General features: G+C 39.1%; 1 protein-coding gene across 1 annotated transcript; it reads right to left on the reverse strand.

Annotated features, from left to right (window-relative positions):
* Positions 1-917: 917 nt before the first annotated feature.
* Positions 918-12,310, reverse strand: LOC147800364 (uncharacterized). Its single transcript, XM_087143806.1, has 7 exons — positions 12,243-12,310; positions 11,958-12,029; positions 10,255-10,326; positions 7,396-7,467; positions 5,952-6,023; positions 5,062-5,133; positions 918-993 (listed from the first exon to the last, which is right to left on the reverse strand). Exons 1-7 carry the CDS (start codon positions 12,308-12,310, stop codon positions 918-920), a joined length of 504 nt encoding a protein of 167 aa, XP_086999932.1.

Here is a 12,310-nt window from a genome sequence, read left to right on the forward strand (position 1 = left end):
TTCTCATCATGTTCCCGAATTGAAAACTTCTGCATCAGTTTCAATTCAAGGTAGCCTGATACATGAATACAGTCTATTTCTGTTCAGAAGTAACTCGCCTTCCAGTGTGTGCTAAAACGTCGTTATCTGGGCGAACTTAAAGCAAACTGCCATTCAAATCCTTCTTTGTTCAAAACGTTGAATCTCAAAATTCGTCAGAGTTCATTTCTTTTGCAATGAGACAACTTAAAGAACGTTATTCGAAAAGCCCCTAAGTCAAGCCTAATGATCAAGATTAAATACTTACCTAATATCGTTTATTTTTTACAGTTGAAAAATGTTCAAGTGTAGAGAATTTTATGAGAAAAAAACGCAAACTTTGTGGAAAATACAAGAATATTGAACACAATGGCATTTGCTGTTAAACGCTTTTAAACAACAAGCTTTAGATGCAAGAGGGAAGTTCCACCTAACTGCAAGCTGATTAGGGGCTTCAATATTAATTGGTGATTTAACGAGAATAATCTCCTAAATTATTAGTAAAGAGGCATCGTGTTGTGTCTATGGGGCATAAAATGTCGTATCTCAGCCTGCAGGTTATGATGTTTGACCGGAATATGCATAGTGCGCCGTTTATGCTAATTGTGGTTCCATTAAAAACCTCATTCACTGAAACTCGATGAAGATACCAAAGCTCAGACAGAAAAAAATGATTTTAAATATGTTATCTACCACAAGTTATATTTCCCTGTATAGAGTAATTCAGCAAAACACAATTACTGTGAAGACAGAAACCATTTAATGTTTTTTATCAAAAGTACTCCAAACCGAGATAGGACTTTTGGCACTAAAAAACGATTGGCTTGCTGTGGAAAGAAGCACACACTTGCCTTCTCTCCGACATAAAATGACAAAATACATAAAAAATCGCAGAGAACTTAGATCATGTAGAGATGATCCAGCCCACTGAACGCATTGGACTCAATGTTACCGATGGTAACGTTTGTCAGCTGCCTGTAAAATTAAGGGGTAACATCATTGACAATTAGTGAAAAAGGTATTACATGCAAAGTTGGAAAGAAAATTGATAATTTGTAGGCCATTTTCCGTAGAGAAATATTGCAGATAACTACGAAGCTCATCCTCTTGGGAAAAATAGAGCGGAAATGAGCACCTTTAAATAAAAATTATGGAAAGAGAAAGACACTTCCGTTGCGCTGTGATGGCACAACTTGGTATAGAAAGGCGCGTCGAAGGGCTGAGGCTCCAGGCTAAGTATCTTAAGACAGGGCTGGGCCTCAGCAATTAAACATATTCTTTTTGTATACGGGATGCATTGTCAGATCGGTTTTTAAATTTGTATGCCTTTTTTATTTGTCTGTATTTAATCTAGAAATGCTCACAACTCCCCTCCGTTTTCAAAACACAAACAGTGATGAATTCCTCTTCGTTACTTCCCATTTACACGGGCCAGTATTACTGCACTCAGCTCCCTTTTGGTTCGAAGAAATAGATTCACGATTGATATGCCAGAGTTTCCCAAAACAAGTTTCCTCGCGTAAAGATCTCGAATGCACCAGGGAATATAAATAATATTTCTAACAATATTAATATAGAAGTCATCAGTGACACCAAATGTATATGTTAAAGGCAGTTCCTTGTGACTTAAATGACATTTGGATTAGCAAAAAAACACGGACATATCCACAATATATGAGTGCCAGGGAAGGGCAAGCCAAAGGCCTTTAATTGCTTCTGGAATGGAACCAGAACCAACATTACGTCTTAAAATAACGCACGGTAGGTTATCTTTACAAAGGGATGGACTGTGTTTAATATATAACAGAGAAATTTCCACGTGTGCTAAAAAGGCAGAACGTCACTCATGTGATGTTCTGATGTACACGTATGCGATGTAGATTACCTGTTCGTTTTCAACTTCATTCGTTAAAATCTGTCTGTGTGAGAGAGACGTTATCTCTAACAACGAAGTTGGAGTTCATTTCTGTTCTTGTTTTCAGTATTCTATTGTTGCCTTTCACTGTGCTGTTTATGCCATAAAATTTTGGGTTGTTTTCCAGGTTAACGGCCAACATTTGTTCGACATGGCCTGCTCATTAGCGCTTCGCACAGTGTGGTGTTAATCGCTGGGTGTGGGTATCAATAGTATCCGATGAGCATCTCCTGGATGATGGTGTTTCCCTAACTTATCTGGAGACGGTCGATCTCCTCTGCTTTTTTCAGCGACTTTGTGACATTTTAAGCTTCTCTGTTTTATCTGACATTATCCACTGTAGATCTAGGGTTGGAAAATGCGTCTTGGTTGGCAAATTCAGAAAGTTCTGTGGAACAGAAGAGGGGCCCTTTGTCGCTTTCTTGTAGCAATAAAGCGTGTCGATACAGCCAAATCTAAATCAAAGCCTGTTGAGCTCCTTTCGGCTTACGAATGAATAAAGGTAGGTCCCTTGTGCGGTTTTTCCAAACTTAAGCGCATATTTTTTGTCGCAGTTTTTGGATTTTGTTTTCTTAGTTTTGGTCAATGACAAACTGCACGGTCTGCTTCTAGGACTTTCTATATCATCTTCTTAGGGCCATCTGTTCCAGTCTCCAGCGAGGGGTGTCTGGAAAAGTGTCAAGGAGAGCTGCTTCGTCTAGACTGGTTCATAGACCACTTCAAAGTCGACATCTGTGTCATTTTTCCCACTTCTAGATTCAGATAGAGAGTTTGGCCGCTTTATCCCTAACACGGGTATCTGGGGTTTGTGACAGAGGTGGTAGCAAGTCAGTATTTGTAAGTCCAAGTCAAGTCACTTGTAAATTGTTGCAATGTAAATCAAGTCACAAGTCATTTGGTCCATTCACAATTCAAGTCGCAAATCAGTTTGGTCCGTAAAAAAAGCAAGCCACATGTCTTTTCCTTCAACTAGGGCTTCAAGGTAAGTTGCGCCTTATGATTTCCACGGGCATGAATTATTAATAGCCCAGACTTAACACAAGTCTACACAGTTACCCTGTTTTGCCACAATATTTCCGCATATGAAGTGGCAAATCTCCACTTGTATATTATCACCAAACCTTCGACTAAAGAGCTTATGTCGTATTTAACATATAGAAGGGAATGTGATTGCCTATATGACATTTGTGGACACCATGACCCCAAACTCTATGAAATCAACACATTCGCTGTAGAAACCCGTGGGGATGTCCAATTTCTCCAAACCGAGATATTTGCTGTAGAAACTAATAAGAAGGTTCAATCTCTCTATAACTGGGACATGCGATGCAGAAACCCATCCATGTTCAATTTCTCCAAACCGAGATATTTGCTGCAGAAACCAAAGGGAATGTTCAATCTCTCTAACCGAGACATTAGCTGTAGAAACGCATGGGAATGTTCAATCTCTCCTTATCGAGACATTCGATGTAGAAACCTACGAGAATGCTCATTTTCCAATATCCCATATCCAACTAAACTTACTGTAAGACCCACTAGACATGTATAATGAAAGGAATAGCCCTTGGCCAATTTGGAAGCATTTCCTATCTTTTCCTAGCATTTTCCTATCCTCTCCGTCTTTGTTCAAGGGCTTTCTTTGATGTCCCAAAGATCGTGAGCGTTGCGCCTGGCTTCAGCAATCGTGCAAATCTGACCCCAAACGATTTATAGATATTCGGGAGAAAACACCCTGGCTCGAAATGTAGACTGAACAGTTTTGAGTTCGCTGTCGGTCGTGACCATTTGGCCCTGGTCACCTTGACCTCCAATCGCCAATTTAGCCTAAATTTCGCTTTTAGTTGGAAATTAAGGCAGGCTTGTCTCATCTTTATAGGTGTTGCCCCAGGCTGCGCCAGCAGATCTGGTCGGTGTGATCTCTTAATTCACCAAAAAGCTAGAAGGAATGTTCTAAACTGGACCCATGGCAAGCATTGACTCGCTCGCGGCACACAACTATGTCTTCTCAAATGAGCGTCACAGATATGCAAATTGTGTATGTTAATGTGATACCTCTCCGTGAACCGTTTGTAAAAAAAATTACTTTTTTCCCTCCCGTTTATTCATCATAAGCAGCAACTTTGACATACTGGATATCGTTTAAAACGGAAATTTTCGATTTTAAATAATAAAAAACACTTTTCATGGGCCCTTTGAAACGTATCCTCTCAAGGAGATGTTGTTTCCCGACGACGGCTTATAGAACCGGACATAATCGAAAAAAACATGAGACTACATGCCGTAGAATCACTTTTGTGACAGTCTTAGTTTGACGCGTCATGATATCCTGCTTTTGTGATGAAACTGATTATTTTCTCCATCTTTCCTGCGTTTGTTCACCTATTTCACGCAAAGTGGCGGATTCAATAGCATGGAGTTTTCAAAATTTATTTAGGACCAGACACATGAGCGCAAAACGGTAAGAAAATATTTGTACTTGGCAGAAGATCTTGGTTTCTGAAAGCCTGCCGTCAAAAGTCAAGGACGCAGCAAATTTGGAATTGCATTAGTTTTGCATCAGCGTTACATGTATACAGCAACGACACTAGCATGATTGTATACTCCTCACTGCCGGGTTAAACTTGCGCAGAGTTCGACCAACTGACGCTAATATTCTGTTATAATTAGTAAGTCAAATCGGCATGAGGAAGCCGCTCCAGACATTTCACCAAATGACCGTTCGTCACCGGCCTGTACAATGCCAAAAAGTAACAGTTGTTTATAACCAACAAAATGCTACTTCCACTTTCGCTCATATTGCTGACGTCACCTTTAATCCGGTATAGAGAGAATAGGGCTCTTTCAAATAATTTGTTGAAAGAGAGCGGTTGCTTTACAATCATTTATAAGCACCTAATCAGTTTTCCTATATAAGTTCATAATATATGTTCAAAAAGCCGTATCCTCTTTGGGTGATCCCTGTTCACCATTTCCTAGATTTCTTTGTTAATCTTCATTATCATTTATAAGCACCTAGTCAGTTTCTTTCATAACGTATGTTCAAAAAGCCGTATAATCAAATAATTTATTTCAAATCAGCTGTCACTGTTCTCTTTAACGACACAGATCATAAATAACTGAAAACTTACAGGTACTTCAGAGAGGAGAGTCCACTGAAGGAATTTGACTCAATGGAGATGTTGTGAGCATTCGTCTTGAACCTAAAAAATTATGGAAGAACTGTAGCATAACTCACATTGTGTGTGCTGAGGAAATAAGGCGTCCTGAATGGGTTTAATACCAGCCCCTAATCGAATGCCTTAGTTTGATGGTTTTAACTAGGCCAACAATTTTTGTTCTCCTTTAATACTAACAGGAGAGAAAAATGTATGGCAATCCTTCCGAACGATGCTAAATCATATCACCAACTGAAACAGAATCAGGTAGCTTTTGAAATAAAGGTAATTGCCCAGTCAAATGATACACACAATATACGCGGGACGGGCAAAATCTCAGACAAAAACTTGATGTACGAAATTCTTAAGGGTTGTCGGAGGGGCGTGTCTTAGTCAAAACGGCGATAAGCAAATTCTTGTGCTGGTGTCTTTTTCGACGCAGGGTAATAACATGGTTCTTTGAACAACGTGTTTCATGGTCACTGATGTTATCTTTGCGTAATCCTGGAATCTATTGTAAGTTGTAATATTTTTCCCAGTAAAAATTAAAATTGGTTTAATCAAAATATCATTAAGCTCTGGTCTTCGCCGAACCTAAGATTATTACCTCCTTTGGATTGCTCAAGAAGAAATCTCGCAAAACCTTGCAATTAATGAAATCCAAATAGATAGTCACAACAAATTTCTTTATTTTCAATTTCTTTCTTTTTTAATCACGGAAAATTCTTTCCTTTAATAACAGTAGCTCAGCACAGTTTTATGAGGAAAGACGATTCTTATTAAAATAGCGCGTTTGCGATGGTTACGTTACACATTGGGATGTTGCTCAATATGAGAAAAACCTGGAGCCACACGACACTTACAGGCTTAGAAGACTGGAGAGTCCCTTAGAGTCATTTGATTCAATGGAGTCGATGCTAACAGTATCAATGATCCTGCAAAAAGGGAAACCAATAACTTAATTGAAACACACTGAAAAGGTCATGACGGTATTTAAATTCGAGGGAAGGTAATTAGTTTTATAGTCCTTTACAGGATAATGAAACCTTTCCCAAAACAAATGCATTTAGCAGGCAGTCAAAGAACAGTGTTTGCGCCCAGGCAAACATCAATTCTTAGCACTCAGGTATAAAACGTCAATTTGTTTCAAGACGTAAAATCAAATTTTGTGGCACTTTGTTACGTGACGTGATACTTGTGTGACTGAGCATGATGTTTAATATTTGTTGAACATCTCTTTTTCTTCTGCAGTTACGTAATAGGGGCACACGGATTCAAATAGAAGTAATGTGTTACAGTAGGAAGTTGGGTGAAATGTCTGGATGATGTAATCAGGGGTCCTTGGGCGTGATCTTAAAAGGTACATAATTTTTTAGTGACTAAAAACTTTGAGTTTGATTGGGTTTTCTTTTGGAGTAAAGGTAGACAAACGGTGATGAGGTCTTGATGAAAACTGACGTTACGTCATTATCATATAACGACGCGTGGCTTTATCTTAACGGTGCATGGCGACTCTTTAACCAGAGAACTGTCGGTTCGAATGGGTCCACGTTTAGAAAGTGGATAGACGGGAAGTGTTGTAGGTAAATATTAAAATGAAATTGTGATGACGTCAACATAATAAGGCTACGTCGGTTTAAAGCTGCATATTTCAAGGACTTATAACGAGAGAACTATTTATAGTCCGATCTGGTTCAGAATTTTTATGCTAATAGGCATCAAAGGTGTACTTTCAGGGTGTTATAAATTGACAACTAGCACAGGTATGCCATGATTAAATGGATCACTTTTTGTAAAATATGGAGGAATGACATAAAACCCATCTTCCAGATTTACCGCAATATATTAGTTTGTATGAAAAATAAACGTTGGAAGGAGGGAAACCACAGACTTTGTTTCCTTTTTTGAAAAAGAATTTTTTGTAACACAATAATTATTAGTTTTGACTACCTAAAGACGTCAAGGAAGACGCCACGTATATAATCTTGCAAGTAAAATCCACAGAGATGTCGCTCAAGACATTGCATTTATGATGAAAAATGACGTGAACTGGCAAAGTTTTTAAGTCTTTTTCATTTTACAAGGATCAGGGCAACTTTATTGATAGGGCACCTCATGTTGTTAGTTCATACAAGTTGTGGCATACATCAGGTTTACGGTGTTCTCTGTGTCAACAAAACTGGTACCCAAAACTCCCGACTGGAGCACTTTCCCTGGACATTGGTATTAAATTACATAGCTTGTCATGGAAAAACAGCTTGCAGTGCTCTCTGTGACAACGCAAATGAGGGATTACAGAAAACTTACAGTCTTTTGAGACTGTCGAGCCCACTGAAGGCATTCGATTCTAAGGTGCCGATGCTTACACTTTTCATTCTCCTGGCAAATGAAAGGAAGTACAAAACTGATATATTTAAAATTCGAAAGAAAGAATCATTTTATAAATTGATCAAATACTTAATTAACATTTAATCAAGTAATATAGCCCGTGGTACCTATGCCACCAATAGAAATTTGGTAAACATCGACCTCTGCCTACAAATAATGTTCATTCGATGTTGAGTTCACTGAAAAACACTGGTGCCCAATCAATGCCCTGCACCATCATTTGAATGTTTATTGGGAATTGATACTGCTGACGCTTTTTTACGTGAATTTTGCAAAGTCACTTTAAGGTGCTTTTGAGGGCTGTAACCGATAACATTTATAATGATTCGCTTTAAAAGCCATCAAAACAAAGCTTTTCCCGTGTCTTGCATGAAAATTCCCACACAGACCACGAGGTACCCTTTGCCCCAAGTCTGCAAAGCAAGAGGTCCAGAATTGGACCTCTTGAATTGGTGATAAAGTGAGGACATGATGTAATGATATCCATTTTCCAGGAAATTACATTTACTGACTGACCACTTAGCGACCTTTGCCCCCTGTTCTGGCAGCAAAACATATTATCTATAACCTCCCTGATTCAGGTTTGATTGTTTGTTTATACCAGAGATATACATGTATGTCTGTTCCTAAGCCGCCAACCTCTTCCATAGTACATTGACCAACTGGGGAATACGAGGATTCATCCAACTAGTTCGAAGAAACAGCACAGCCCCGACCAGCCGGAGTTCTGAGGCTTAATCAGTGGAGAAAAATGTTGCTGGCAAGGTCGGAATTAAAGAACTAAGAACAAACACGCACCAAGCGCACTCAGGATAGGGCCCCACCCACCAGCGGTTGTACGTCAGTCCTGATTTCGCTAATAGGACGATACAACCCTGCAAAACTCCTATCGCCACGCTGCCATCTTACGAAGTCCCGGCAACCCACGCGCGCAGCCAGCACCAGGAACTAAGATAACGCGCTCTTCTGATTAGTTGCCGTGCATGTTTAATGCACGATTTCCACGGGCATGAATTATTAATAGCCCAGACTAAACACAAGTCTACACAGTTACCCTGTTTCGCCACAATATTTCCGCATATGAAGTGGCAAATAATACCTATAAGTTATTGCCAAACCTTGGACTAAAGAGCTGATGTCTTCATAAACAAATAGAAGGGAATGTGATTGTCTATATGACATTTGTGGACACCATGACCCCAATCTCTAAGAAATCAACACATTCGCTGTAGAAAAGCATGGGAATATTCAATTTCTCCAAACCGAGGCATTCGCTGCAGAAACCAATGGGGATGTCCAATTTCTCAAAACCGAGATATTTGCTGCAGAAACTAATGGGAATGTTCAATCTCTCTATAACCGGGACATGCGCTGCAGAAACCCATCCATGACCAATTTCTAAAAACCGAGACACTCGCTGCAGAAACCAAAGGGAATGTTCAATCTCTCTAACCGAGACATTAGCTGTAGAAACGCATGGGAATGTTCAATCTCTCCTAATCGAGACATTCGCTGTAGAAACCTACGAGAATGTCATTCTCCAATATCCCATATCCAACTAAACTTACTGTAATAGTAACAGTAACAGTGTTTCCCGACGACGGCTTATGGAATCCATGCATAATTGAGGAAAAGCAAGAGACTAAATGCCGTAGAATCACTTTTGTGACAGTCTTAGTTTGACGCGTCATGATATCCTGCTTTTGTGATAAAACTGATTATTTTCTCCATCTTTCCTGCGTTTGTTCACCTGTTTCACGCAAAGTGGCGGAGTCAATAGCATGGAGTTTTCAAAATTTATTTTGGACCAGACACGTGAGCGCAAAACGGTAAGAAAATATTAGAACTTGGCCAGAAGATCTTGGTTTCTGAAAGCCTACCGTCAAAAATCAAGGACGCAGCAAATTTAGAAATGCAGCAGTTTTTCATCAACGTTAGATGTATACAGCCACGACACTCGCGTGATTGTATACTCCTCACTGCCGGGTTCAATTCGCTCAGAGTTCGACCAACTGACGCTAATATTCTGTTATAATTAGCAAGTCAAATCAGCATGAGGAAGCCGCTCCAGACATTTCACCAAATGACCGTTCGTCGCCGGTAGGTAACGTTTAACGAAATTCTGTGTAAACCCTACATGAGGATTGATCTATGGTCTTGGTCTCGGTCTATGGAATTGACCAAGTTTGGCTGACAAGAAGAAGAAACACTCAGCTGACATAACAAGTGGATGAAATAGTGAACAGTGGTTCATGATACGGATGCATATATCTTAATGTATTTCATTACAGGCGTATGTGCGTGAACCTTTCAGGGCACATTTTCTAGTTTTTCGCAAAACAAAACACAGGTGCCTTGATTAAACGGGCCACCCCCTTTTCAAAGAGAGGGGAAAGACGCATGCTCAATCAACTGGATTTGCGAGTGTATTTGAGAAATTAATCGTTGGAGGGACGAAACACTGTAACGTTTATGTCGACGAAAAAATTCATATCGATATTGGTATTGACTTCAATTCAGAGATGCCCCACACAAAACAATGCAGGTGTTATTAACAACATTGCATGCATGCTGCAGTGGTGACAAAATTACATGATCTTAAGAACTTCCGTTTTTTGGGATTCTACCTTGTAAAAGGCTATATTCAGCTTTCTGAACGTGGAGCCTAATGCTTATTCTTTGTGACTACATTTATCACCGAGAAATTCCTATGAGAGCTGGTGTTTGGATTTCATTGTTTTCTATAATATCACAAATCAATGATCCCAGTAAACTTACAAAATACAAAGCGAGGAGAGCCCACTGAACGCATTAGATTTAATGTTACCGATGTTCACGGCTTCCAGGTACCTGTCAAACAAAAAGAGTGTAACACAATCGAGAAATCAATGAAAAGATGTAACGTATATTTTAATTAAAGATCACACTGCGGGGGACAGCCAACTAATAGTTAAGAAAAGCAAAAACATCTCTGATCCGTGTTGCGTTATATCAAAACCGTAGATAAGGAATATAAGGGCATCCAGTCCGCTCAACGAAACAAGGCCTGTAGCCGTTGTGTACTCAACTTACAGATAAACCGAACAAAATCAAACAACAGACAAATCAAAATATAAGAATGAATCAAGTAAAATCCACTACGTGGCAGTCATGGGAGATTATAGATTTGTCCCAGATAGTAAAATCGGCAGCCAAACGAAACTAAACATATCGCCATTTGACTAGCGTTGATGTCGATACGTCGTCAGAGCAAAAACATCATAACTCCATTTCTTAAGTTAAATGTGTGGTTTTCAAGATTCAGCCAATGATTACTGGCGTATTTCATTGATATATACTGATTGCAAGCCACAGAGAAGGCATTTTTTATCTTATCCCCTGAGATTTATCGTATTCAATGTAATCTATTACAGTGGGTCGGTGTCAGGCTATTTTGGAATCAAAATCTCACTTTTAATTTTTTATGAGCCTTTAAACATTCAGAAATCATTGACTTCTAAATTATTCTAAACCAAAACTGGCATTGATTTGTATGAACGTTTATTGCGTTGATTTATTCTTATTCTCATCATGTTCCCGAATTGAGAACTTCTGCATCAGTTTCAATTCAAGGTAGCCTGATACATGAATACAGTCTCTTTGCGTTCAGAAGTAACTCGCCTTCCAGTTTGTGCTAAAACGTCGTTATCTGGGCGAACTTAACGCAAACTGCCATTTAAAGCCTTCTTTGTTCAAAACGTTGAATCTCAAAATTCTTCAGAGTTCACTTCTTTGCGATGAGACAACCTGAAGAACGTTATTCGAAAAGCCCCTAAGTCAAGCCTAATGATCAAGATTCAATACTTGCTTAATATCGTTTATTTTTTTAAATTGAAAAAATGCTCAAATGTAGAGAATATTATGAGAACAAAACGCAAACTTTGCGGAAAATACAAGAATATTGAACACAATGGCATTTGCTTTTAAACGCTTTTAATAACAAGCTTTAGATGCAAGAGGGAAGTTCCATCTAACTTCGAGCTGATTAGGGGCTTCAATACTAATTGGTGATTTAACGAGAATAATCTCCTTAATTATTAGTAAAGAGGCATCGTGTTGTGTCTATGGGGCATACAATGTCGTATCTCAGCCTGCAGGTTATGATGTTTGACCGGAATATGCATAGTGCCGTTTATGCTAATTGTGGTTCCATTAAAAAACCTCATTCACTGAAACTCGATGAAGATACCAAAGCTCAGACAGAAAAAATGATTTTAAATATGTTATCTACCAGAAGTTACATTTCCCTGTATAGAGTCATTCAGCAAAACACAATTACTGTGAGGACAGAAACCATTTAATGTTTTTTATCAAAAGTACTCCAAACCGAGATGGGACTTTTGGCACTAAAAAACGATTGGCTTGCTGTGGAAAGAAGCACACACTTGTCTTCTCTCCGACATAAAATGACAAAATACATAAAAAAATCGCAGAGAACTTACATTCTTCGGAGATGAGACAGCCCACTGAACGCGTTGGACTCAATGTTACCGATGGTAACGTTTGTCAGGTTCCTGTCAAATTAAGGGGTAACATCATTGAAAATTAGTGAAAAAAGTAATACCTGCAAAGTTGGAAAGTAAATTGATAATTTGCAGGCCATTCTCCGTAGAGAAATATTGCAGATAACTACGAAGCTCATCCTCTTGGGAACAATAGAGGGGAAATGAGCACCTTTAAACAAAATTTATGGAAAGAGAAAGACACTTCCATCTGTGATGACACACCTTGGTATCGAAAGGCGCGTCGAAAGGTTGAAGCTCCAGGCTAAGTATCGTAAGACTGGGCTGGACAT

The sequence above is a fragment of the Acanthaster planci genome, linkage group LG01, assembly GCF_054643075.1.
Source record: "Acanthaster planci isolate LZ-2023a linkage group LG01, COTS_SCS, whole genome shotgun sequence".
Taxonomy (NCBI): Eukaryota; Metazoa; Echinodermata; class Asteroidea; order Valvatida; family Acanthasteridae; genus Acanthaster; species Acanthaster planci.